Genomic DNA, 27,151 nt, shown 5'->3' on the forward strand with positions numbered 1-27,151 from the left:
ACGCTAAGATAATCCTCTCTAGCTCTACTACTCCATATATCTGAAGTAACACTAACAGAGAAAGTACATGTACTAAACAGTTCCTTAAGTGCAGTTGCTTCCTTGTGATAAACATTCTCTAAATCTCTAGTTGATGTTTGCCTACTCACAGCTTTAAACCTAGGGTTATGAGATTGCTGAATGTAATGTTCAAAAGCAGGGGACTCCCCAAAGTTCAGGGGTAAATCTTGCCTGGCGATTAACCGGACAAGAGATTCCCGAGCAACCATGGGATCGTACTCCCAACTGCGTACCGTACCGTCTGGGTTTACCATAAGTTGCTGCTGCCGGAGTTGTATTCCTTGCTTCTTGGCACATGACTCCGCATGGCGCTTGAGGTGACCTGTACCACCAGAAGAACGAGCAGATAAAATTTGCCTACATATTCTACAACGGGCTTTCGATACCTCCCTTCCGTCGGGGCATGTTTCCTTTATCTCGTCGAAGCTTTGCCACACACCGGAGGTTCTCGATCTCTTCGAGCCGGTGTGTGTCCAAACACTTCCGCTCGCGGTTCCGGAAAATCCTTCCGAAGCTGTCTCCGCCTGAACCGGTACCTCCTCAACGACAGCCGTATGAACCGGTACCTCCTCCACAGATGGTGGAGTTGGAGCCGATCCGGAGGCACCGTCAAACCCCGACATGTAGTTGGGGTCGAAATCACCCAAGGTGAACGACGGCGACTGGTATGGAAAGTTCGGATCCATTCTGAAAATTTAAACCGACATAAACAAATTTTCGAATATTTATTGAATTCACAAACACAATACAAATAATACACAAATTTGAATATTACTTACATCTTTCCAACCGCGAGCTCTTCAAACCTCTGCGATCAAACTGTTGAACTACGAAACTAATTTTGATTTTTGACAAAATTTGAGCAAATTTTGTCAAAATCAAAAAAAATGCACACTTGAGAACAAAGAGAGCACTTAAAACACTTGAGAGCACAAGATGAGGAGTGTGGGATGAGGAGAAATGGCTGGGGTTCATGCCCTATTTATAGGGCGAAATTTGAGATTTTTTGGAATTTTTTCGAAATTTTTATGAATTTTTTAGCCTCCCAACGGTTATTTTCAAATTTGAACGGTCAAATAGCCGTTAGTGCCACGTGGCGCCTTCCCATTCGACCGCCGCCCGCACTGACGCACTGTCCGCGCCTGACGGGCCGCCGGCGTGCCGTGCCGTGCCGTGCCGCGGGCCGTGCCGTGCCGGCCCGCTACAGTAGCCGTGCCGTGCCGTGCCGGCCCGCGGGCTCGGCCAGCGGCCCAAGCACGGCACGGCTACTCGTGCCGTGCCGGCACGGCCCGTTACTGTAGCAGGCCGTGCCGGGCCATGCCTGCTACAGGTTCGGCCATGCCCCGGGCCGCCCGTTTGGCCCGGCCCATTTGGCCACCTCTAATGGGGCCACGGGGGAGGAGAGAGGCAAAAGCGGCGGCAGAGATCTAGATGGAACTATGGGAGTCGTGTCTGTGTCATTTCTCGTGTGGAGCCGAGAGGCAAAAGTGTCCTCGTCGCGCTGCGCCTTGAGCCGAGCCGGCAAACATCCTTCTCTCTGGCTTCTCTGCTGGGAACGAGTCGAACTCGCGTGCGTTCGATCAGTCACTTGTCACCAGCGCCCGCATTTCCGTCGCGATGACTCCACCTCCGCCCCTGCTCTGGTCAACGACTCTCCTCCCCTGACGTCACTTTGATCCCCTTCACAAGCCTGAGCAACCCATGTGAAGGACGACGCCTCCTGGTGCATCGCCTCCAAGCCATCAACTGCGGCCAGTATACTGGAGGTGATGAGGAGTCTAGAGGACAGGTTTGTGTTGATTTCTTCCCTCCCTTCTTTCTTTTGCTCAGGTGAAAAAGAAAAATCCCCTTTATTTATACTCCATTAGGTTTGTTTTGCTTCCGTTACTGGCGCACTGAGACATGAGCTTTTGATTCTTTCTAGCACCTACTTTTGGTTCGACTGGATGACGCAATTAGCCAAACAATAGCAATGGCAGGGATGCAAGCCATGACAGCCACGCATGGAGGCAAGCCTATACATCCCAATCTCTTTTATATCATCTTATATGTCTGTTAGGGTGTACGTTAGATTCACCATGAAAGAATGTACTAGTTACACCATGAATCAGAAAATTAATGTTTGGCGTTTGTTTGTTAATGGCTATGCAGGTTTAATGGACTAATGATATTTGTATTAGAATTATTCAAAAGAGTAAATCTCTTGGTGGTAAATTCAGGCTAGTTGCAATGTACTGCTTCTAACCTCTAAGGCTCTAATAATATTTTTTTCCCAGTTCCACCTTAACTGTTGCATATTTACTTACTTAGGTTCTTATCCTGAATGGATGTTTTGGTTTTCAGGGAGCAACATCTGTTCCTCCTACGATTGGATCTTCAAAAAGAATTGTTAGGAGAGTAAATACTCAGACCTTTCTCAGCTTTAATTTGTAATGGTCTAAATACTCAATTTGCTGTTTTTTTGTTCCTCTGTTTCATATTGCAGGCTATTTCATTGCTGCCGCCCACTACTCTTCCAGCTCTGCCGACAACCACACCTACAAGAGCTACAGCTGAAGCAACACATAGGGCAGAGGAGGCATCACAGGTCTGGCTTGGATTTAGTTTGATGTTGCACTTTGTATAGCTATATGCAGGTTCACTGATTTTTTATATCGTTCAAACATCTAATTCAGCTTTTGTACTAAATGTACCTCACATTCTGAATAATTATGCAAAATTGTAAAGACGTTAAATTTGTCTACTTCCGCTTCAGCCATTACAGGTTGAGGCAAAATCTGTTTTGTTGATAGCTAATATGGTTGCTCAATTAGTCCCAACAAGTAGTTTTCATATTCATATGAATAACTCCACTTCGCAATATTTTTAATTAAAATGCCAAAATCTATTCTATCATACTGATGTTACGTTTACATTTCAATTGGCGGTTGTCCCCAACCTCATCAATTTGTCGGTTGTCACATCCAAATAGGTAAATTCTTTTCTCTGCAGGACACCAAGGCCCCAAGCCTCAGGTTCTGTAAATGATCCTGATTGGGGTGACCAGTAGAAGTGAGGATTGTGCAACTGTTATTCAATTTGTGTAACTGTGTTAGGCGTTCCCGTCCTGCTTTGAGCAAAGCCATCCTAATTTATATCATGTTTCTCTTGATTGGTCGCAGGTTTGGAATTATGATGAGCATGTGCATGATGATTTGCAGGTGATTCCGAGCATATCACGCGCACCTAGCAAAGTGTCGGTACTGATTACATATTTGATTTTTTTAAAACCAATTGGATACATTCTTCTCTGCTAGATCACCTCATCGGTGAGATGTACGTGCAGTTCCAATTTGCTCTGCTATTACACTTTGTTTCAAAATAGCTATAGGTTTTGCAGGTCTGTTTGAATAGATTTGGAATACCACAACGCCTACCTCTAAAAACACAATAAAATTACTGTTCACTTTGGAATCTTAAGGTGCAGAACAAAGGTTTTTAACTGCAATACAAATTTTGTGCAATTCCAAATGTTTTCCTTGACGTACTAGGTGAGATTTTTAATCACGGTGGCCTAATTGATATATGTATTTGAGACTGGCAAGGATGTGGAAAGCAAGCATTCATGCAACTATCTGGGCTTGTCCAATTAAATCAAAATGATTTCTTGCTATTCCATTTAATTAATGTTGAAGTCACGTGAAAGTTCTCTTAGATTATGGGTGTGTTCGGTTGAGCCGTGGCTTTTGAAAAAGCTGATGTGAGCTGTGGACTGTGGAAAAGCAGCTGTGGGAAAAGCAGAAGGCCGTTTGGTTAGAGCAGCTGTGAAACTATAGGTTATAGAAGAAATACCTGTAATGCCTCTAAATGCATGTGGGACTGTTTATATGCAAATTACTCGTGAAAACCTAACCCGTTCAATATTACGTATTTTAATGGCTAATCTGGAAAGAAAAAAATATATAAGTTTTTCATACATCAAAGTAATATGGTCAACATAAACAGAACAAAAGATAAATGGTTCATACAATGATGCCATATCTCAAAATAACAATCATCCTCTTGCACTAACTGTTGGTATTTCTTAACGACATTACTAGAAATATAATTCTCAGCAATGGCATAGAAATACTTCTGGTATATTATGGTTACAGAGTTCATCCGCAAGCCCACGGATATACTATTATAGCATTTCACCCGAGAGTATTTCAAGGATATCATATTTATTTTATCTCGTGGGAAGATCATGTAGAGAGAACTTGACAAATAATTTATATATAACTTGTGATTATCAAAGTCTAAGCAGGGGTTAATAATCCAAGGGTAGAGTGACACACAAGCAGAGAGCTTTTACTTGAGGTGTGTGTTGAAGTGAAGAGAGTGAAGTCCTTATATAGGCTGCCAATGACGGTTCTGGTAGTTGGAATGGTCGGAATTGCCCTCCAACCATCATTGGGAAGTGATCCACGCCGTCCAGCCAAAACCTGGATCCAACTACGCTAGGGGAGGTTCGGCTGAACCAGGGGGCGGCCCAACCTGACCCAAATTCGGCAAGTGGCCTCCTTTGTTGCTTCACTTCTTAGACTTGTGAATTTTGGCCCAATTCATCGTGTTAATTCTGAGTTCTTGGCCCATTCATACATAAGCCTGGTTCTCGACATCGTCCGATTGATTTATCGTCTGTGTTGATGCCAATTCTCCTCCACTTTATGGTTATTCTCTGCAAAAGGTTAGTAAACCTAATACTAGTGGAATATTATTATTCTAACATAAATATGCATTGTAAGCATCACTAGTTCTCGTCTATTTTGGTAATATTGACGGTCAAAACTGATCGATAACGACCGTCAACACTAACTAACCAAAGCATCAGCTATCCTAGTACGAATAGTATTCATGGTATCATCATTCTCTACATCTGCACTCACATCGGCTGTTGTGTCACTTGTATCTTGTAGTAAGTAGTCCACATCAGTATCACATCTCTCAAACTCCTTATCACGTAAATTGCTATCACGAACAAAATTATGCGAAGCAAGACAATCCATGATGATATGCTTCTGAGTAGTAGGTGAGAAACTTGGTATGCCCTTCAAAATACGTCACTTTTGCATCAAGACTCTAAAATACCTTTCAATAACATTTCGAAGGGAGGAATACAAGAAATTGAACTAGGAGGTCCTGAACGATGCCAAAATTCTGGTATATGGTATGTGGTTCCTTCGTAAGGTGCAAGATACCTATTCGGTTTGGATAACCCGAGTCGACGAGATAATATTTTCCTATAAAACTAAGTTAGTAATGCAAATAATAATACTAGTGTACAAATATCAAAATTAATGAAGTAACCATTTAAACCTGTAGGAGAGATGGGAAATGAAGGAAAATTTTCCAATGCATGACTGAGGATGCGCGAGTCATGTGTAGAACCTGGCTAACCAGCATCCGCAAAGGTAAACCTCATGTCAAAGTCACAAATAGCTAGCACATTCTGAGATGTATATCCATGGCGGCATGTGTGGCTAATAGTTTTATCCACTGGCACTACCACTGGAATATGTGAACCATCTATTGCTTCAATCACATCTTTGAAGTATGGCCAAAGATGTCCTTATGCATGCTTCTACAAAGAAGTACTTTTCATCTTGTTGGGATGTCCTATTTGTTGCGAATCACATTGTTGGGTTATCCTGTACAACAATTACCCCAAAGTATTTGGGAGAGAGAAGTTTCTGTGCCCCAAAGAATTTGAATTTTGATAATGTATATAACTGACTCGTTAATTCAAGGTCCTCTTCTCCTAATCGTTTTTCCATGTGATTCGCAAGGGTGGGGCGGCGTAACCCCCATCTTCCCATTCCTATGGAGTGTATGTGGATTTGTCATGTCATGCTTGCAAGTTCAACGTAATTATTTTTTTGTTTAGGTGATTAATGGAATTCCCTTGTACGGGAGTTTCTTTCTTCTGTATCAGGCTTGTTTAGAGGAGAAAGGGAAGCGAGCAAAATTTGTGGGTGAAGAAACTAACAGATCGAAGTCCAGTCCCTGGTTAGTGTGATTTTATTTTTGCGATTGTATTCATTAGCTCCATCACTGACAATCTGCCTGTCATACTACCCAACTAAAAGATATTGATAGATGGTATGATGTTTCATATAGTGGTTAGCAAGTAAATCAATGTTATATTCAAAAATATTTGCCTTGCTACCCAACTAAAGCAATTTTCCTTGCAGGTTCATGAATATATGTATTTGATGTAGATGTAATCAAATAGATTGATGTTTTGATGATAGGCAAAATTTGCTACAGGGCATCGAAGAAACGTGTAATTAGCTGGTGGACATCGCAAGAATGAGAATTTGCTGTTGGGCATCACAAAAAACGTGTAATTAGCTGGTGGACACTCGCGGACTTATTTTATTATTTCCGGTGGATTTGGAGAGAGAAACACTGGTGAGAGTACGATTTTGCCCCTGTCATTGTTCCACTTACAACAAGGGAGTGAGAAGGCGAGCACCGCGTGGTGGATTGGATTGGATTCATCCCCGCAAACCTTAGACGCTGATCCCCCCACTTCATCTCCGACTCGATCGCCGCCGGTCGCCGTACCGTACAAGCATGTTTCCGTCGTTTCTACTCTGGGCACTCTCCCTCGCCGGTCGCAAGGCTGCGTGCCCACCTCACCCCCGTGACCTCGTCATGCTCGCCGGCGCGCACAGCGCAAGCCAGGCCACCACCATCCTGTTGTCGTCCCTTCTCTAGGCACTCTCCAGCTGCGGCGTCGGTGGCATGAACCTGGTGTCACCTACCACCACTGCCTCTGGTGGCGACGCATGGTCGGAATCAGGATATCTGCAAAGCCCGCTCCTTGGCAGATCAGCCCGCTGGTGCGAGCGCGGACATCAAGTTGGGGTCGGATTCGGTGGCTTCGGCGACCGCTCGCGAAGACTTTGCTCTCCTCCGTGCTCGTCATCTCTTGAACAAGGTAGAAGTCCAGGCAGAGCAACATCACCTCGCCATGCACGACGGCTACGGGGGAGTGAGACTGGACTGGGTCTTGGTTCGAACCAGACACAGTCTACTGTAAGCGAAACGATGGCAGGAGCAAAATCGTACTCTCACTAGTGTTTCTCCCTCCAAATCCATCGGAAATAATAAAATAAGGCCGCAAGTGTCCACCAGCTAATTACACCTTTTCTTATGCCCGACAGCAAATTCTCGTTCTTGCGGTGTCCATAAGCTAATTACACGTTTTTTCGATGTCCTGTAGCAAATTTTGCCTTGATGATATGACCAGGCTGCCGCTAAAAATGTGTTACAGGTACCCCAAATCTCACACCATATTATGGCACTTAATAAATTAAGTAGATCTCATCTACTATAAAGATTTTTTAGTGGCCATGTTTAATGAAATCACGTGGTAAAGACATATTCATGTTTTTTTTAGAAAACTAGAGCTTCACATAGACACATACCTAATTTGCTGTCACTGGTAAGCGTGTTGTTGTTAGTGGATTTTACAGTTTTCTAAAGTTTGAAATTAATTCAGTTTCTTTTTAATGGGTTTCTCATTGATATAGTGACATAATCATAAGAATTTCCACATTTTTTTTCTAATCAAAGTTTCATATATTTGTGTTGTACATGATTTCAGTCGTCTGAAATCTGCATATTGTTTTTCGAGAAACTGGGCACAAGAGGTATGCCCCTTTACATCTAAAAGGGCATATATATATGTGTTTCAAACTAGTGTATTACTTGAGTTCATTTTTTGAGTGGATTATGTTGGGATATGCGTAGGCTACGATAACATAAATCAAAATTTTCTATCGTGTAAACCAGGAACCATGCAAGTATTAGATCATAGATCGTTACCACTCGACACGCTGCACAGCGGAAGAAGACGCTAAGAAGTCGAAGGAACTCTCGCGAAGTAGCGCGCATCGATGTAGAGAAAGTAGTCGATCGCACCGGCTCGACCTTCTCCTCCTCGTGCGTTCTCCTCGCCGTACTCCTACGCTGATCAGCACCGCAAACCAGCGGCGCCTCTACCGGTATCCACACATACAGGGACGGAACGCCACGCGCAGATATGATAGCACCCGCGCGTGGCTAGGGTTTTGCTCGGGGAGGGAAGTGACGGCTAGGGTTTCTCACGTGATACAATACCTCCGCCGGTCACACCCCTCACGAATATATAGGATCCATCACTCGGGCCTCCAAGGCCCGTAGGACTCCTATTCGGATCCCTATCCGAATTAATCTCATATTGGATCTCCATGCAATCCCTTTATTCCGGCCCATTAAGCGTGCGACCCGAACATATATACTCGGTTGTAACCCGAAAACTCCTTTCGGTCCACGCGTCAACAGCGTTAGCATAACGTATTGACCCACCGGGCATACATAAAGATCATATCAGCTGAACCTCTAGTGTATACTTGTATGAACCCCTTTGCCTCACGATATCGATTAAGCTCAAGGCTAGATATGTGCCATCCTCTAATAGCTCAATCATTCATTCGAACCTGTTGATAGATTATATAACTTGTGATTGACTCCTCAATCACCTTTGGCATGGCCATGCACTTCTATAATCTACAACATCGAGGGGCCCAGAGATATCTCTCCATAGGAGGGGCAAATCCCATCTTGATTATTCATATCCCACTACATGTAATTCATAGCATACCCGAAAACTACTTTTATAGCTACCCAATTATGGAGTAGCGTTTAGCAGTCCCTAAGTAAGCTACTACACATGTTGGGAACCATGATAATCTCAGGTCTAAGGATTCAACACCAACACTAAATGAGATCACTGATGACACAACACATATGGCTCTTGCAGTGTCTCATGTTGGGTCTATCCAACAACCTGTTCAATAACATGTGTCTACATTATTAATTTGGTATCTCTATACTATGATCCATGAGACATGATCATCAATTAATACATGTGCTGATCATCTAAATATATTTGTTCCACATATGATATTTGATCAGGGATCCTTTAGAAATAGCAACACACAACATAAAGAGTCTCACGAAAGAATCACATATTCATTAACCAATAATGAGTTTATCTATTTCAAGAAACAAAGTCGGATAAATATGTAAACATAGTGTGTGATACAATTATCTCTATGATTGGCTCTAGGGCATATCACTAACTAACAGATTATCCAGTAATAATGTACTATACTGCTTTTTCTTGTCTTTTTCTTTTATCACATATTGAGCCATGGATTCTTTTTCAATCATTCACTATCTCACTGTGGGTAGAAGACGAAACTTCAATTTGTTTTCATATCATTTGTTCCTACTAACTATTATTTTTTTAGTCCAGAAAATTAGGTGGCAGGTACCATGGTATCATTATCTAGCTTGCATGAGCCACCAATAATCTCAAATTCAAGAGAACCTGCATAGCGACGGCACAGTACGATTTATTCAAATCATGGGATCAAAATTTAATGCAGTGGAGTTGTATGTTCAAAAATAAAATAAAATAAAATCAGCAAGTGTTGTTTAATTAACCAATTGTTTTCTTCCTTGAAGCCCCTGTCTTGATGAATTAAAAATCCCCTAAACAGTCAGCACCGTACTACATCACGATCACAACAATCCAATCGGATTTGATTTCGCCATCCTACTCAATTATTTATCGTCACAAACAAGCTTCCCCACATTTCTTTTCTGGGAGCCACTTTTTTTTCAATGATTATGTGGAAATCCTAGTACATCACCAGGTAATCCTTTTTTTCAATGGTAATCCTAGTACATCACCAAATTGGTTGGCCGAAAGTTACTAGCCATCCGATTCCAAAGAATGGGAAACTGCACCAAGGTTGCAAACTTTTTATTGAAACCAAGATGTAGAGGTGCAAATCGATAGGGAACTGTGGCGTTGCCATGACGATTGTGTATCCTTAGGCCTCCTTTGACGTACACACTGCTTGATAACATGTAATCACCTTCGGTTGCCTTCACAGAAATGACATAATTGGAGGTTTGTTGCTGAGCTGTAAATTTTGGTGTGGGTTTCACCAGGCTCAATAGGAATTCGCCACGGAGTTCACCGCTGAATCAGAGGAGTTTGAGCTTAACCCGAACGACAAATCTTGCATGCACACTGCTTCAAGGAAACAATAGGTAGAAGATACCCAAATCTAGCCACCCATAAAGACCCAAGAACATGAATGGTGGCGAATGAACTGCTGTCCGGAAGACGAGGCAGTCGACTAGCAAGCTGAAGACGATGTTGTCGCGCCGGAACATCAAATCAGAGCTACGGGGAGCTGTTCCCTCCCCACCCATCCAGATGAGCAAGCCGGCGCTGCTTAGAGGAGACAATTTCAATGTCCGATTCCGCCGCAAATCATCGATTCCCACTTCTCCATCGCCACCAACCGCTGCCACCGCCGTCTACTCCAGCATCCATGAGACCATGCTAGCAAAAGCCCAACTCGGGAAGAACCCAAGCTGCAGTGAATACTTCACAACAAAGAACCGACCTAACTAAACTAGTACGGGGGGTGGCCAGGTCCCTCCTTTGACCCTCGCCGGCGGTCTGGAATTAACATCCAAAAGGTTGCAACAAATGTGAAAAAAGAAATCTGAGATATGCAACAATATGACATGTACCACCACACAAAAAATCAGCTCAAAATATGATGTACCCAATGAGAAAAAAAAACAAATTTGTACTCCAGTAATATTCAAACAGATTATGTTACTATTCACCTGAGATTTATCTTTTTATTCTCTCACTGTGTACGTCGTATTGTGAACTGATTTTTTTTAGTGGTGGTGTATGCCAAGTGTTGCACATATCATAATTTGTTTACATTTTTTGTGACTTTTTTGGATGTATTTTTCGAGGTTGGTAGCACGGTAGCACATTATTGTGCAGTAGCACCTGATATTCTCTCTGCTTAGACGGATATGGTGGTGGTGGGATATTCTCTCCACTTAGACGGATATAGTGGTGGTGGTGGAGGAATGATGGTGAGCGGCGGACATTGACGGTCCACTACTGGCGTGAAGACTATGAGAGCCCCACAAAGACCCCACTAAAATTTTTTACCATATATAGATAGGAGGGAGGACTGTAACTATATCTAGTTTGCTCAGACCTACTGCTATTTCTTTCTGAATCCGCCACTATTAATGGATAGGAAGGTAGTAGTGGCACATGATTGTAGGGTTGAAGGAGGGTGAGTAGGGTCTAGGACAGGGTATGGAAGTCAATAGTGGCATATCTCGTTGCCTGAGCCTCGAAGGATGGGAAAGATTATGGGACATGGGTATCTTGCCACCACTCGGCTTGGGGGCGGAGTAGAAGAATAGATGTTTAAGATTGGGATGGAGGGATGGGGAGAGGAAGAGAGACCTAGGCAGGAAGGTCGTGATGATATGACTTAGTGACGATATGATCGGTCGATCTGGTGTTATGCGTTAGTGGGGAAGAGAGTGGAAGGAAGAAAACATGAAGAAGGTTAACATCATAGCATCAGAATTCTTTGTGTAATCTGGTCTATCTAAAAGTGACTTAAATGTGTGAATAATTTTACATTCGCTCCCTTTGTCGTAGAAAAAAAAATCATATCCCAATAAAAAGACAGGGAGAAGGACATAAGACTAAAATATCCCTCATTACTACTACTTTGGTCCCTAAAACAAATAATCTTTTACTGGTAGGTACTAAGCGGCATTAAATAGATTAAATTTCTTTGATTTGTACAACAAAAACAGCTATAGGAGGGTAGGAATTAATATATTTTTTTAGATAAAGTTTTTATCTTTGGAAGTTATAATTTATTTTGGGATGGGGAGGGAGACAACTACAGTGTTTCGTTTGGATCGTTCTGTCTGTTATGCCCGTGATCTTTTCAGTTCAGAACTTCAGAGAGCGATAAAACTGTGGGGGCAAGTGCTCTGGCGCCGGCAATAATGGAGGCGGCGGCTAGAGGCAACAAGAAGCTGCAGGAGAGGGTGCCCATCCGGCGCACCGCGTGGAGGCTCGCCGACCTCGCCATCCTCTTCCTCCTCCTCGCCCTCCTCCTCCACCGCGTCCTCCACGACAGCGGCGCGCCATGGCGGCGCGCCGCGCTCGCCTGCGAGGCGTGGTTCACCTTCATGTGGCTGCTCAACGTGAACGCCAAGTGGAGCCCCGTCCGTTTCGACACGTTCCCGGAGAACCTCGCCGAAAGGTAAGGTGCCCAAGAATTAATCAGGAATGATTCAAGCCAACATCCAGAAAAAAGAAGATGATTCTGACGAGCTGGTTGGTTTTGCATCTCTTTCTTGTTGTTAGGATCGACGAGCTCCCGGCGGTGGACATGTTCGTGACGACGGCGGACCCGGTGCTGGAGCCGCCGCTGGTGACCGTGAACACGGTGCTGTCGCTGCTCGCCCTCGACTACCCGGCCGCCGGCGAGAAGCTGGCGTGCTACGTCTCCGACGACGGGTGCTCGCCGCTGACGTGCTACGCGCTGCGGGAGGCCGCCCGGTTCGCCAGGACGTGGGTGCCCTTCTGCCGGCGGCACGGCGTCGCCGTCAGGGCGCCCTTCCGGTACTTCTCCTCCACGCCGGAGTTCGGCCCGGCGGATGGCAAGTTCTTGGAGGACTGGACATTCATGAAGGTTAGCTATGGCAACCGCAACACCTCTCAGTTTCTTTCTCTCTCTTTTTTTTTTCCATTTTGGAAGTACTAACGAATTTAAAAATATAAGGAAACATGATAACCACAACACGTCTCAGTTTCTTTCTCTTTTTTTAATCCATTTTGGAAGTACTAACAAATTTAAAAATATAAGGAAAACATGATAACCACAGCACGTCTCAGTTTCTTTCCTTTTTTTTTCCAATTTGGAAGTACTAACAAATTTAAAAATATAAGGAAACATGATTTGACTCGTGCTCTAAATTAAAATCGATTAGATGAAATCCGGGATACCGATATTTAAGTCAGTCTTATAAAAGAAGCGTCGAATGGGTAGGATACCGTCAAGTGATTAATCCTAATATGGATTATTAGTCAGAATTATACGGAATTTCAACGTTCATAAAACAAATAAATATATTTGCTTGGCCGTCCACCTTGGGTGATATTTAAGCACATTAGTACCCTTAAGTACTTTAAAATATTTAATTTAAAGTTTCTAAAACAACATGTACAGATTTATTTTACAAAGTGTAAAAATGTATTTATTTATTATATATTATAATAAAAATAATTAAATATATATTTTTGAGATCGTTCGTAACTTCAATAATTATGTAACCGGGAGGGAGTACGTAAACCGGTCATATTGCCAGAGTTAAATCGTCGATTGATCTAGAATTGAATGCCATTGCCATATATGCTCAGTGTAACGAGCTTTAGTTCGGCTGCTGCTGGAGTCAATTAGTAGATCGGACGATTAGTCGCGAATCAGCCTGATTAATTGGGCCAGCCCGGCCATTTTGGCGTCCACGTCGCCACAACTCGTCACGAATGGCAGAGTCGTATCGGTTTGTCTTCCGTGTACCACTGTACCAGTACAGTTGGCCTTATAATCGATTGGAACGGCCGTCATTTTCCACACTTTTTCGTAAGCAGAAATGCAGCGTTTCGATATGTCTTCTTTAGCTATTCTGTGAGCTTCCTTGTTTAGCCAAACCAGTGTTAACCACCCTTGCCTCTGAGGAGGAGTTTAGTATCTTTTAGCTGCTGCTCCTTAAATACACATATCTCGTTGCTAGTAGGGATTAATTTATTAATGTTCCACTGCAAAATTTCCAAAATTTCCGAAATTCCAGGTCTACTGGTCCCTGATAGAATATTATGTTGGCAAAAGAAATAGTTTTTTAATTACACATATCTTATTTAAGTTTAATCAAAATTTGTTCAAATTTCAACTTATTTCGGTCTGAAATTTTGACAATTTCCTGAAATTTGTTTCTATCGGTTCCCCGGTAGAAATATATGCAAACCGGTATGTAGAACCGTGGTTACAGGATGCACGCTTTTATCTTGGAGTCCAAAACAGCACAAGCGAAAGGAAGGGCCTATTCAGATTGATGGCATTTTCAACTATACCGTTATTTGGTAAAATGTATAATTATGTGGCTACGTTTAGTTTGTAACCAAATATTGGCAATGTGTATAGAATTTTGGCAATACTATTAAGCCAATCCTACCAAAATTTTGGCAACGTTGCCAATTTATCAAAATTTTAGCATTGCCAAATTTTGATAAGGTTTATTTTGGCATCAATCTGAATGGACCCGAAGTTATCATTGAGTAGTCATGGTTCCTGATCTTAATTCGTTCATGGCCATCTTGTTTATGTGCAAACATTTCAGAGCGAGTATGAGAAGTTGGTCCACCGGATCGAGGACGCCGATGAGCCTTCCCTTCTGCGGCACGGCGGTGGTGAGTTCGCAGAGTTTCTGGATGTTGAGAGGGGGAACCACCCTACTATCATAAAGGTATCGATCCCCACCTGACTATATAAAAACTTTCAAATATGGATTCTGGTCCCTCCAACTCCAAAGTGTGTCCCTTGCACAGAGTTTCTCAACTCATTTCTCACCATGACCCTGAACTTCTGTGCTTAACTTGGTTTGGTTCTCTGCTGGATGATTTAGGTTCTGTGGGATAACAACAGGAGCAGGACAGGAGATGGCTTCCCTCGTCTGATATACGTCTCAAGGGAGAAGAGCCCCAACCTACACCATCACTACAAGGCTGGCGCCATGAATGCCCTGGTCAGTGCTACATAGCTCTTTTTGTTACTAGAGAAATTTTACGGTTATTGAGAGAGTATATGTAGATACCGAAATTTTGCAACACAAATTTTAATACATCGAGGTACTAAGTTTTACACCAGAAAATATGGTACCTCTCGGTACACTATTTGTTACTAAACAACATGGAAAGTTCAGACAATGTTTGTTACTCACCAACACGGCAAGTTCAGACACTGTTTGTGTTACTCATGATTGGGGAAGTTCAGATATTTGATTGTTCTTACCATGATTTTTTGTCAGACAAGGGTGTCAGCACTGATGACCAACGCCCCATTCATGCTAAACCTAGACTGCGACATGTTTGTAAACAACCCCCGGGTCGTCCTCCATGCCATGTGCCTTCTGTTAGGTTTTGACGATGAGATCAGCTGCGCGTTTGTTCAGACGCCGCAGAAATTCTACGGTGCCTTGAAGGATGATCCTTTCGGGAACCAGCTGGAAGTTAGTTTGATGGTACACAACTAGCTCTTGCTTGTACGATAATTTATTTAATTTAGTTGATGATCCAACTAAACTAGGTTGATGATCTTGTGTGATTTTCAGAAAGTTGGACGTGGGATTGCAGGGCTTCAGGGCATATTTTATTGTGGAACAGGCTGCTTTCACCGCAGAAAAGTCATTTACGGCATGAGGACAGGGCGAGAAGGCACCACAGGTGAAATTGGGCAAACACTGATGTGATTGTCATACATTAGGGCTCCATTTGGTATTGCGGTAGATCATAATAATCACGTTTGCTGCAAATGTTTTTTGACGTTTGGCAGTTGGCCAACCGCTTTTCTTTTTAATTATCTACGTTAGAAATGATAATAATTATAATTATCTAATCATAATTTGGTATGTAAACACAAACAACAACAATTATTAGTATTAGTTTTCATGTCAGCCTAAACTAGTAAGAGAATTCAAATTTAATTCTTCAGGTTATTCATCTAACAAGGAGCTCCATAGTAAATTCGGAAGTTCAAATAATTTTAAGGAATCAGCCAGGGATGTCATTTATGGGAACTTGTCAACAGAGCCAATAGTAGATATATCAAGTTGCGTTGATGTTGCCAAAGAAGTAGCTGCCTGCAACTACGAGATTGGCACATGTTGGGGTCAGGAGGTACAGCCATTGCCACATGTCTATAGGATGTTACTATGCAGTTTAATTTACTATTCTATATGTTTCATAAATGTCATTCCATATATTCACAGGTTGGTTGGGTCTATGGATCACTGACAGAAGACGTGTTGACCGGACAACGGATCCATGCAGCGGGTTGGAGATCCACGCTGATGGAAATCGAACCACCAGCATTCATGGGTTGTGCACCAAATGGAGGGCCCGCCTGCCTAACCCAGTTGAAGAGATGGGCATCAGGTTTTTTAGAAATACTCATCAGTCGGAATAACCCAATCCTCACAACCACATTTAAGAGTCTCCAATTCCGACAATGCCTTGCATACCTGCACAGCTATGTGTGGCCTGTGAGGGCACCTTTCGAATTGTGCTATGCATTGTTGGGGCCTTATTGCTTACTATCAAACCAATCCTTCTTGCCAAAGGTACTACTGCATCACTAACCAATGCATCGGTTATAATCTTCTGTACTCTCCTTGCCTTCTTAACACAGTGTTGCACCTCATTTGCATATTCAAAGATAAAAAAATCTTTCCAATTGAATGGCTAGAGAGTGAGGTATATATGAACTATTAACTCTACTATTGCAGACATCAGAAGACGGTTTCTACATCGCATTAGCTCTATTCATTGCCTATAACACATACATGTTCATGGAGTTCATAGAGTGTGGGCAGTCTGCACGTGCATGTTGGAACAACCACAGGATGCAACGGATCACCTCAGCTTCTGCTTGGCTACTGGCATTTCTTACCGTCATCCTCAAGACCTTAGGCTTCTCCGAGACTGTGTTCGAGGTCACCCGCAAAGACAAGAGCACATCAGATGGTGATTCCAACACCGATGAGCCTGAGCCAGGGAGGTTCACCTTCGACGAATCGACGGTGTTCATTCCCGTGACAGCACTTGCAATGTTAAGTGTCATTGCAATCGCTGTAGGAGCATGGAGGGTGGTTTTGGTGACAACGGAAGGCTTGCCCGGTGGCCCTGGTATCAGTGAATTCATCTCCTGTGGGTGGCTGGTGCTGTGCTTCATGCCATTGCTGAGAGGTCTAGTGGGAAGTGGTCGATATGGCATTCCTTGGAGTATCAAGATGAAGGCCTGCTTGCTTGTTGCTATATTCTTGCTCTTCTGCAAAAGAAATTAATTGCAGCTGGTGTGCAGCAACAATTAGTCCATACTATTATTTGAGCATGCAAACACTAGGTTTCATCTTCATATTATTATGTCCGCAAACGTTGACTAAGCTCTAGAAAAGGGAACAATTCAATCACTAATTCGAAGCAAAAACTGGTTGTTTACTGTAAGAGAGAATCTACTCGTCCATGGCAAGTTGTCCCACCGGTGCAAACTTGATCTTAGTGGCATATATATAGTAGATTTCCTCTTATTGTACGGCCTGTATGCATGCATGAATCCTTCAAAGTAGAAGCATTGGAGCGGTCCCGTGCAAATTTATTTTCTTGGATGGATCTACTATTATAAAAATTGAAGATGTTTTTGCTGATACTTTGATACGTCATCCGTGTTTGAATCGGTTGTAATTTTATGTTTTATTTTTAATCTCTATCTCTACCTAAAAAGAACAAGAAATTTCCATAATCGGTAAAAAGGAAAAAAAGTCCGACTAAAAAGGTAAAAAAAGGGAAAAAAAAGTCCGACTCAAAAACCGATAAAAAAAACTTCTGTCGTGAAAAAAATTGTCCGACTCAGGTAAAAAAAGGTCTCGCCAGTAAAAAAAGACAAAGAAAAGTCCCTTTTTTTTTCATCGGTGACTTTTTTCACGCGAAATAGTTTTACCGTACGCACGCGCTATTGGTTTTTTCGTCTGGTTTTTTAAATCCGATCTGTTCACCACGCATCTCCCTGGTGCTTTTGGTTTTTTCATCAATTTTTTTATCACCGGGTTTTTATCCCATGCGTTTTTGGTTTTTCTTGTACGATTTTTTAATCCGATTTATTCGTGGCACGTCTACCGAGTTGAACCTTGGCGTCACGCTGGCGCCATATTAATCGTGCGTTTTTACTTCAATTTGATTGCAAAAAGAAATCGATTCCCACTCATCCCTCGTCATTTTCTCCATGATTTTCTGGGCTTTATTTCGCCGGATTTAATCTAATGGTTGCCGATGATGACAGCGATCTTCCCCAATTGTTTTTATCCTGAGTTTTACGCTCTGATTTTGGGTAAAACAACCAATTTTGGGTGATTAAGAAAGATTCGACCGGATTTGATGGGTCGAACGAAACATGCCAAATGAGGGAGGTAGCGGACCAGCCTAGGGCTGAAAACTGCTTCACTCGTGGCTGGGTGGAAACAAGAAGGCCAAACGGAGGGAGGTAGCGAACTGGCATAGGATTGAAATGTAAGGAAGGCTTTTGGCCCAAAACTCAAGAAAGATTTTGGGAAGGAATCGGGCGGCGCCGGGCAAAGGAGGGAGGGAAGGGGAGCTTCACGGGGTGGCGGTGGATTGGGAAGGCCGGCGCGGCGGTGTGGAGAAGAGGAGGCCGGCGGCGGTGGGGATAGAGAGGATGGCCAGCGAAGGTGGGGATGGAGAGGATGGACCGGCGTGGTGGGGAAGGGCGACACGAGGAGAGGCTGCCGCGGGCGACGCCGGCGCAGCCGTGCTCGGCTGAGCGTCGGCCGACTCCGCGTGGCGGTAGGAATGGAGAGGAGGGGAAAGGTTCGACACGGTGGGGAGCTCAATCCGGGGACGCCGGCATGCTGCGATGGACAGGAGTCGGTGGAGAGGGGATAGAGACTCGCTCGCCTGCCGGCTGCCACTTGCCCCGCTCCATCGGTCGGGGAGAGAGAGGGGATAGAGAGAAGAGGGGAGAAAGAGAGGAGGAAGAAGAGGAGGGTGAGATGGATGACATATGGGGCCCACGTGGGTCCCACCATTTTTTTATTATTTTCTGTGTGAGACTAACTTGTGGGGCCCATGTGGGTCCCACCACTTTTTTATTATTTTTTGTGTGAGATTGATATGTGGGTCCCGCAGATTTTATTATTTTTCCAGCTCGAATTACCACGTAAGTGCCACGTCAATGCCACGTTAGATGAAGACCGAGTCAAATTAGCCACGTTGGCGCCACGTCAGTCAAAACCGCCCTCAAAACCGTCGAGGGACCTAATCTGCACCGGTTTTGATAGTTGAGGGACCCGTTGTGTCTGGTTTTCCGGTTGAGGGATGAAATCGGATTTGTTGACAAGTTAAGGGACCTCAGATGAACTTATTCCTCTGGGTAGCGACGCAGGGGACTTGGGAGAGGCCCACGAGCCAGCCACATCGGAACAAGCAGGGGACACCGTAGCACCTGAGCCCAGCGAAGAGGTCTCCACCTCTGTCGGCTGGGAGAGAAATAAGTTCACTTTAGGTCCCTTAATTTATCGTCGAGTTTGAAATTCATCCCTAAACCAAAATACGATATAACTCATCCCCCAATTTATAATAACGTATCAACTTTGATCCTGGCGGTATAGCGGCCGCTTTTGGCTGATATGGTGAGTGGGACCTACCTGGGCTCCACATGTCAGCGGACGGAGTTAGGGGCGGTGCTTGTCTTCCTCTTCTCTAGCGCGGTGGACGGCGGGGCAGGGACGGCGCTCGGCCTTCCTCTTCTCTAGCAGCGAACGGCGGGGGTAGGGTGGACTGTGGCGGATGTTGCACGATCTTCTCTATATCACCAGCCCATCCCGCGACTCCGCCTTCGAGGCTTCAACTTGTCCGACAACAACGTAGTTAAATTCATCCTCACCACGTGGTTCCCCTTCGGCGCCAGCAGCAATGCGTCGCAGCCGGTGACGCAGTCCGTGGTGTGGTTCGCGAAGCAGTCGTTGTCCGGCGAGACAACCGTTGGCACTATGCATTCCGTGCTCAGCGTCACGGTAGACGGCCAGCTCGCGCTCACCGAAGTAGATGGCCGCATGCTATGGCGGGCACCGGTCTCCCGGCTGATGCGCGGCTCCATCCTCGTGCTCCGTGACTCTGATAGCCTCCGGCCGGTTCGTCGGTGACGCCAGCTGAAGGATCGAACAACAAGAACTAAGCCAACCAAATGGGGGTGAATGGTTGTAGTATACATACATATTATACATACATCCTAGTTATATTATTACTTAACTAATACCCTCTTTCCGATGCCCTCCTGGTGCTTCGAGAAGCCACCCTTGATTGCCGAGTTCCTTACAACAATCCGTCATGACCATCCAACTGTGGCTAAATACGGAGGAGTACCCGCCCCAGGAAATTAACTTAGTACTATATACACGCGCGGAGGAATACCCGTACTGAGCCATCACCATCAGCGGCCCACCTCGCTTCTGCAGCATATAACCTCAAATAATGATATGTAGTAATCTAAACACCATGCTTAAATTACCAAATGCTACTCTAATATCATCGTCATGACATAGAGTCATCATAAATACGATCATTATACCCACACCATCGCATCTTCCAGATAAGCTAGCATCATGATAAATGTAACTCGGGCATATAATAAAGTTGGTATTCATATACTCGGATAGTAATACAATACCAAAATAGTATAAAGAAATATTTTAATAAAAGTACAAGTCTTACAAAAGAAGGAAAAGCTACTAGAGCTATACCCGAATTCTTCCGAAGACTCCGAGGATTGAAGATTCTATTCTATTTCTATTCCACTATACTCTATAAACTATACTAAACTTGAGAGATGTATGAAGCTTCTTGCTTGAGGTGTGTCTTGAAATAGAGAGAGTGATGGCCTTAAATAAGCAGGTAATGACAGTTATGGTGGTTGGAAAGGTCGGTAATACCCTCCAACCGCCATAGGGAGTGAATCTCGACCATTCCCTTAAAACCCTGAATCCAACGGAGCTGGTGCTGGTTCGGCTGAACCCTAGGCTGGCCCAACCAGCCCACAACTTGCCAGGTGGCCTCCTGGACTTCTTCTCTTCGTAGACTTGTGAAATTTGGAACAATTGGTCGTGTCATTTTTGAGTTCTTGGCCCGTTCATTGATAAGTCTGATTCTCGACATCGTCCGATTGATTGATCGCCTGTTTTGATGTCGATTCTCCTCCATTTTGTGTTCATTCTCTGCAAGAGGATAGTAATCCTAGTTCTAGTGGAATATTTATTATTTTAACATAAGTATGCTTTGCAAGCATGACTAGTTCTCCTTTATTTTGGTAGTATTGACGGACAAAACTGATCGCTAACGACCTTCAACATTAGGAGAAGGCTAGCAACGGACCGGACGCCGCTAAGCGCGACTGACCGCCGCTAAGCGCGACCAACCGCCGGTAGGCCAACAAAGAAACATAGCCGAGATCGCACAAAACCCAACCCTTACAATCAACACAAAGCCTCGCTCTATCCAGTCTTCAGGAGTTAGGGAGAGAGGGTGAGAGAGAGAACGGAACTCCTCTCCCCCCTAGGCCCTCCGACGCAGCCAACTTGTAGAGACTAGGATGCCGCCACAAGAGAATGAAATCTAGAGTGGGCTTGCACCAATTGGTTGGGGGTTTCAACTAGGGGATGCCTAAACGACGTCTCCAAGGAGAGAAACGACGGAAAACGCCGCCGCCGCCGTCCGTCAAGGTCTCAAAGAGAACCGAGACTGGGCTTTCACCCGACATCTACACATGAGGGATGAGACGGCACGACAACGCCCTCGGGAGGGGAATGACACTTCGAGCGTCATCGTTGCCAGCCCGACCGAGGTTGAGCTGGGTTTTCACCGACCGCTCACCACCTGCGAGTCCACGGCTGGCGCCCCGATGCTCCACCACCATCCATCCTCTGCCGGCATGTGGGTCCACTACACTAGCATCCCCCACCGGCCAGCCTTCGTGCGCCGAAGACTGCACCGCACTCACCGGCAGTTCCTTCTCCTTGCACCGTGCCCGCCTGTGTCACTACTGGCCTCGTCCACTGCCGGCCACGCCTCTTCGCGCCAGGTCGGTCTCCCGCCACCGGCCGCACTACCGCTGGCTACGCCTCCTTGCGCCGTGCCGACCTCCGCTGCCACCGGCGGAACCTCTATGCACCAAGCTAGCCTCTGAGCACTCCTCCCGCCGCTGCCGCGCCGGCCAAATGCTGTCATCTGCCACGCCACCCTGGCTAGCCGCCCGAGGCCGTCCTTGCCTCCTCTCACAATCGTCGTAGCCCGTTTCCAGACGTCGACACCGCATCCACACCTTCCTCGCCTCTACATGCTGCCACCGGCAACCGACGCCGCATTCACAGCCGTTGCCGCCGTCAGCCACCGCCGTCGCCAGCCACAACCGCCGCCAGCAGCGCCTCCAGCCGCTACTACCAACGGCCGGCCGGCCGCTGTCGCCGTAGGCCTCACGCCGCCATCGACCTGCCGCGATGGGCGCTCCTACTGAGAGCTCGCCCGCTATCGCCGACCCATCGCCGCGAGCTCCGCTGCCCCCGCTGCGAGCTCGCCCAATCTGACCGCCGGGTGGCCAGATCCGCCTCCGGGGGGCCGGATCCGGCGCGCCGTTTACATCCCTGCCTCCGTCGACCCAGCCATGCCTCTACCGTCGTCGTCGCCATCCCCGCCGCCAGCCACCCCCCCCTCCTCGGGCAGATCCGGCCAGAGCGGCGTGGATCTGGCGGTCACCGCCACCACTATCCTTGCGGCCACGCGGCTTGGCCGGCGGCCGCTCAGGCGGCGGCGAGGCGAAGGAGGAAGATGGGGGGAGGGTGTGGTCGGAGCTCGTCTCCTCCCGTGCTGCCCCTGGTGGAGGGCGACGCGAGAGCGAGAAGTGCAGGCTTCCTCTGCCTTGATCCAGAGACCCGGTGTTGCTGTGCATGGTTTGAGTTTTTCCTTTCCCGCATGCAACAAAATCACCACTATGGGAGCGCGTTTGGACTTCCAGACCAAAGGAGAGAGCAACACTATTTGTGTAGAGTCACTACAAATTGCCTTATAGGGACATTTTCCTAATACTATGTAGGCATTTTTAAAATGCCTTTACGATGTTTTAGAGACATTTTAAAGAATGCCTCATAGGTGACTTTTTTTAGTGAATTATCTCTATAAACGAAAATGCATTTTATATAATATCTCTATGCCTTGCGGCATTTTTGTACATACATTTTTATATCTATAAGAAAATAGAGACACTTTCTAGATGCACTTCGTTGTGCAGGAACTATAGCAAATCAATGTGAAAAAAAAAAGAAAAAATATCATACCATGCCAATCTTGGAATTCATGACCTCTTGAGTTCATAACTTTTATCTTCAATATACTAACCATCTCAACCTCAAATCATTATTTGTGAATATATGTCTTGTATTAGTTATATCTAGTTTCTTAGCATACATTAAGATTTGGAAAAGTGCCTCTACATAGCTAGGTTAAAATGCCTTTACAAATGAGGCAATATTTAAAGTGCCAAAAAAAATGTCTCTACAGCATAAATTTAACAAAATGTGTTATAAATGCCTTTGAAGTGCTTATAGATTAAAAGTATTCTAGGAGATTTTGAAAGTGTCTCTAAACTGTAAACTGTAGAACTCCTGATTTTAGTGGCAAATTAAATATTCTCTACAAAAGTACGTCTATGTAAGATTTTTCTTGTATGAGTGCTCCAGCGAGGATTAATGGAGATTACCAATCTCCGATACCTCGGAAAAAGCTCCACTGTGTTCTTATTATTATTGCTTCTTGCTTTTCATCAACTATAATTTGTAGAATTGCAAGGAAAGGCTATAGGTTGTAAAACTTGGGCTACACTCTTTAAACCTAGACACTTAAGCTAGTATGCTTACACTTAAGCTTGTCCCAGCTGCAGCTTTTCCCAAAAGCTGCTTCTGCTAGAAGCTGCCCAAACAGTCCATAGCTTCTGAGAATTTGTAGTTACAGATTCTGAAAAATGAACTAAGAAGTCAGAAGCTGGAGAAGCTAGGTTTCAGAGCTTTTCCAAATTCTCAGAAGCTGGCTACCAAACAGCTGCTTCTCAGAATCTAAAGCTCCCCCAAACAGGCCCTACGTATAGGATTCCAATTTACCACCCTCTACAACATCTTTGAACATACAAGGCAATCATCCTTGTGTTGCTTAAAAGCATCTCAATTGACAATTTGACAAGTCTATGGTATGTAAGTATTACATATCAGAAACACCAAATTCATAGAAATTTTACATGCTATATGCCACGCCTTACTTCCTTAAAAGGCATGATATGTTATAATGTTTTAATGGAGTACTGTTAATTACAAACCAGCAAACAAATTTATTGTAAATCTATAGGTAGCAGTGACGTTGAATGTGAACCTCCCGTGATAGCATTCAGTAGTCTTGGCAATGGTGGCATTTTGAGTTCTAGTAGACCCTCTAGGAATTGCACCACCTCGCCCATTGTCGGGCGGTCAAACTCACTGTCTTGAATACACCAACAAGCAACTTTGCAAACTCGTTCAACCTCCTCGAGATTCACATCACCATGTAATTTTGCATCCACCAAATTTTCAATCCCTCCATTGATAAGCTGGCGGGCAACTTGCATAGGAAAATAGGCCGAATGACCCCTACAATATTCTTGATTTGAGTTCCTCCTTCCTGATATTATTTCAAACAAAACCATCCCATAGCTGTAAACATCTACTTTAGATGTAACAACAGTCCCGCTAATCCATTCAGGGGCAAGATATCCAATAGTTCCTCTTACTGTAGTAAGAGCATGACTAAATTCTCTCCCCAAAACCTTTGCCATTCCAAAATCTGCTATTTTGGGAACAAAAGATGCATCAAGAAGTATATTCTCTGGCTTGATATCACAATGTATAATGCAATCTCGACAACTATCGTGCAAGTAAGCAAGGCCTTTGGCAACTCCAATAGCTATTTGGTACCTAATATTCCACTCCAAAACTTTATCATTATCCTTAAATAGATGCACATCGAGGGAGCGGTTTGTCATGTATTCATACACAAGTAACTTCTTACCATCTTCACAGCAAAACCCTATCAGTTTAACTAAATTGATATGCTGGATTATCCCAATTGAATTTACTTCAGCTCTGAATTGCTTCACTCCTTGGCAGGCACCGTCAAGCCTTTTCACTGCAATGATAATTGAGTCATTTAGGTATCCCTTAAACACAGAACCAAAACTTCCTCCCCCCAACTTCTCTGAAAAATTTTTGGTTGCGCATTGCAAATCGGTATATCGAAATGCCCTGATCCCAATGCCTTCCTGAGCATTTTCCACTCCACGAGAAAACCATTTCTGTTTTCTCATCCAAAACACCAGTACAAATATCATCAAACACAAAGCACTCATGCTTGCAGCAATGGTGACACCAATGACGGTTCCGCTCTTTTTCTTCCTTTCCACACTTTGCACCTCATTTGCAGCAACGCGAATGTAAAGAGTTTCCCCATTTCCATCAGCAGATCCATCAGATTGTTGCCTTACATTATACAGCGCGTCATGCCAAACAGAGCATCCTCCTTTCCCATAGGAATATGCAGTACAGGAGCAATTGCTCAAGCAAACTTCTGAGCATTGATCTTTACTGCCAGCTGTCTGCACACTCATGGCATTATGGGGCAATATAATGTTTTGCACACAGTAGAACTTATCTGTGAACCCTTTCTTGTTCATGGTACTGCCACAATTTAAAGGAGTATTCCTCATACAACCTCCTGATCGATCTTCTAGATCCCAATTCTTGGGTGATCTTATAGAGAAACCCTTCAAGCAGTCACAGAATGGATTGTTACTGTCATTGCAGACTGAGAAAGGTCCACAGATTGCGTAAACATCGCAGTGAAGTATGGGCATCCTGTAGTTGATCAACCAATTCTGCAAGCTGTCCAACCATATACCTGCCAAACCTCGACCATTGACATCTATTCCAGCATGTGTAATCTTCTCCTTCGTCAGGGTATATGAGAGGTAAACCTCTCTGTCATTGTTGACATAAGTGAAATTGGGTATGGTTGCGCCAATCATCTCTGGCGCTAAGCCGAAGAAATGCCCATTCCAATCCCCAGTGGACCAATATACTACAGTTGAGTTCCATAACAAATGACCAGTACCATTGATATCAAACTCCACCGAGTATAAACCAGCAGCCTGGTCAATCGAATTTTTCCTAGAAACAAGACGGTTCTTCTGGCCAGTCACTTTGTTCCTGAAAATCTTTGCGCCAGCGAAAAGGCTATCTGTCGGGTAGTCAAAGCTCTGCCAGAAAACCTTGGATGAGTTTGAGGAGCTCTGCAGTACAAGATTCCCGTTGTTCAACAACACTACAATGGTGTGGTTGGTTCTGGTGTTCACATGGGTGGACCATATGATGTTCTTGGTAACCTGATCCAAGATGACCATGTTTCCATCACTTGATATTGCCAGCTCCGGCGAAGCGGGGTCCACGACCGGGTTTTCGCCATTGGCGGACCACAGAGGAGTTATCATAGGGAGCTTGCTGTACCATATGCAAAGGTAAGAGTTGTGGCTGGCATAGGAGGAGTTCTTACTCTCCGTCTTGAAGAAGCCGAGCACGAACTTGCTGTTGTTGGAGACAAGCCTATCGCTTCCGGTGAGTGCATGGCCAGGTGACACGGTGTCTGTGGCGGCAGAGATTCTCGGAGGGTACAGGGAGAATAGGAGGAAGCAAAGAAGGAGAGACATGTAGAGAATACAGTGAAGAGAAGCTAAGTGGAGGAGTGGAATTTGTAAGGAAAACGATTGATGCTCACGAACGCAATGCAAACATCAGGTCCAATGGTTTAGAAGCCAGACCACTGATCAGTTGTCTGTAGAGCTCGCAGAATCTCAGGTCAACGTGGTGGTGCGGGTAAAACGTCCTAATCAGTCTGTATTAACAACTGATAGTGTGCTGACCTCGATCTTAATAAATCTTCCCTCATTGATCAGACATCAACAAATGGAGCGTTTTGACTGCGTAATGATCTGTGGTTTGTGCATATTCAAGAGAAATCTGTTTGGCATCTCTTCCAGCAACTTCCAGTTGAGGTATTCTTTTAAGAGGACTCTTTTTTTTAAAACATTGCAATTAGGTTGACTTCTCAATGCAATTGGCGCTGCTTGTTGGAGACTCTTTCGATTCTTCCCCTTTTTTGTCGACCAATCATGGATTTATTTCCAAAGTGAAAACTTTAGCCAAAATGAAAGCTCAGTTTCACAACTGATGAGATCAATCTGATATTACT

General features: G+C 44.6%; 2 protein-coding genes and 1 long non-coding RNA gene across 4 annotated transcripts; 2 read left to right on the top strand and 1 right to left on the bottom strand.

The window, feature by feature from the left end:
• Positions 1 to 1,443: 1,443 nt before the first annotated feature.
• Positions 1,444 to 3,563, top strand: LOC136353668 (uncharacterized). Its single transcript, XR_010737050.1, has 5 exons — positions 1,444 to 1,849; positions 1,985 to 2,069; positions 2,212 to 2,291; positions 2,404 to 2,647; positions 3,222 to 3,563. It is a non-coding gene; the product is annotated as an uncharacterized lncRNA (long non-coding RNA).
• An 8,325-nt stretch (positions 3,564 to 11,888) lies between these two features.
• Positions 11,889 to 17,497, top strand: LOC4348359 (cellulose synthase-like protein H1). 2 transcript variants are annotated; one of them, NM_001403948.1, is made up of 9 exons: positions 11,889 to 12,254; positions 12,359 to 12,686; positions 14,392 to 14,517; positions 14,677 to 14,796; positions 15,079 to 15,291; positions 15,382 to 15,493; positions 15,762 to 15,946; positions 16,039 to 16,389; positions 16,555 to 17,497. In NM_001403948.1, exons 1-9 carry the CDS (start codon positions 11,995 to 11,997, stop codon positions 17,110 to 17,112), a joined length of 2,253 nt encoding a protein of 750 aa, NP_001390877.1. In that variant the 5' UTR covers positions 11,889 to 11,994; the 3' UTR covers positions 17,113 to 17,497. The 2 variants fall into 2 exon arrangements, with proteins under 2 accessions (NP_001390877.1, XP_025876600.1); XM_026020815.2 differs by having other exon boundaries at positions 11,988 to 12,259; positions 16,555 to 17,474.
• Positions 17,498 to 24,187: 6,690 nt separating this feature from the next.
• On the bottom strand, positions 24,188 to 26,609 carry LOC107279077 (G-type lectin S-receptor-like serine/threonine-protein kinase At2g19130). The gene has a single exon (XM_015758127.3). It carries the CDS (start codon positions 26,607 to 26,609, stop codon positions 24,207 to 24,209), a length of 2,403 nt encoding a protein of 800 aa, XP_015613613.1. The 3' UTR covers positions 24,188 to 24,206.
• Between the last annotated feature and the right edge of the window lie 542 nt (positions 26,610 to 27,151).

The sequence above is a fragment of the Oryza sativa genome, chromosome 10 (genome assembly GCF_034140825.1).
Source record: "Oryza sativa Japonica Group chromosome 10, ASM3414082v1".
Taxonomy (NCBI): Eukaryota; Viridiplantae; Streptophyta; class Magnoliopsida; order Poales; family Poaceae; genus Oryza; species Oryza sativa.

What these genes read in the sequence shown, in the direction of transcription:
- LOC107279077 (XM_015758127.3), bottom strand. Translation starts at nt 26,609, where the DNA reads ATGTCTCTCCTTCTTTGCTTCCTCCTATTCTCCCTGTACCCTCCGAGA.
- LOC4348359 (NM_001403948.1), top strand. Translation starts at nt 11,995, where the DNA reads ATGGAGGCGGCGGCTAGAGGCAACAAGAAGCTGCAGGAGAGGGTGCCC. An exon ending in CCGGAGAACCTCGCCGAAAG is followed by an intron (nt 12,255 to 12,358) that starts GTAAGGTGCCCA and finishes TCTTGTTGTTAG; the next exon opens with GATCGACGAGCTCCCGGCGG. An exon ending in ACCACCCTACTATCATAAAG is followed by an intron (nt 14,518 to 14,676) that starts GTATCGATCCCC and finishes TGGATGATTTAG; the next exon opens with GTTCTGTGGGATAACAACAG.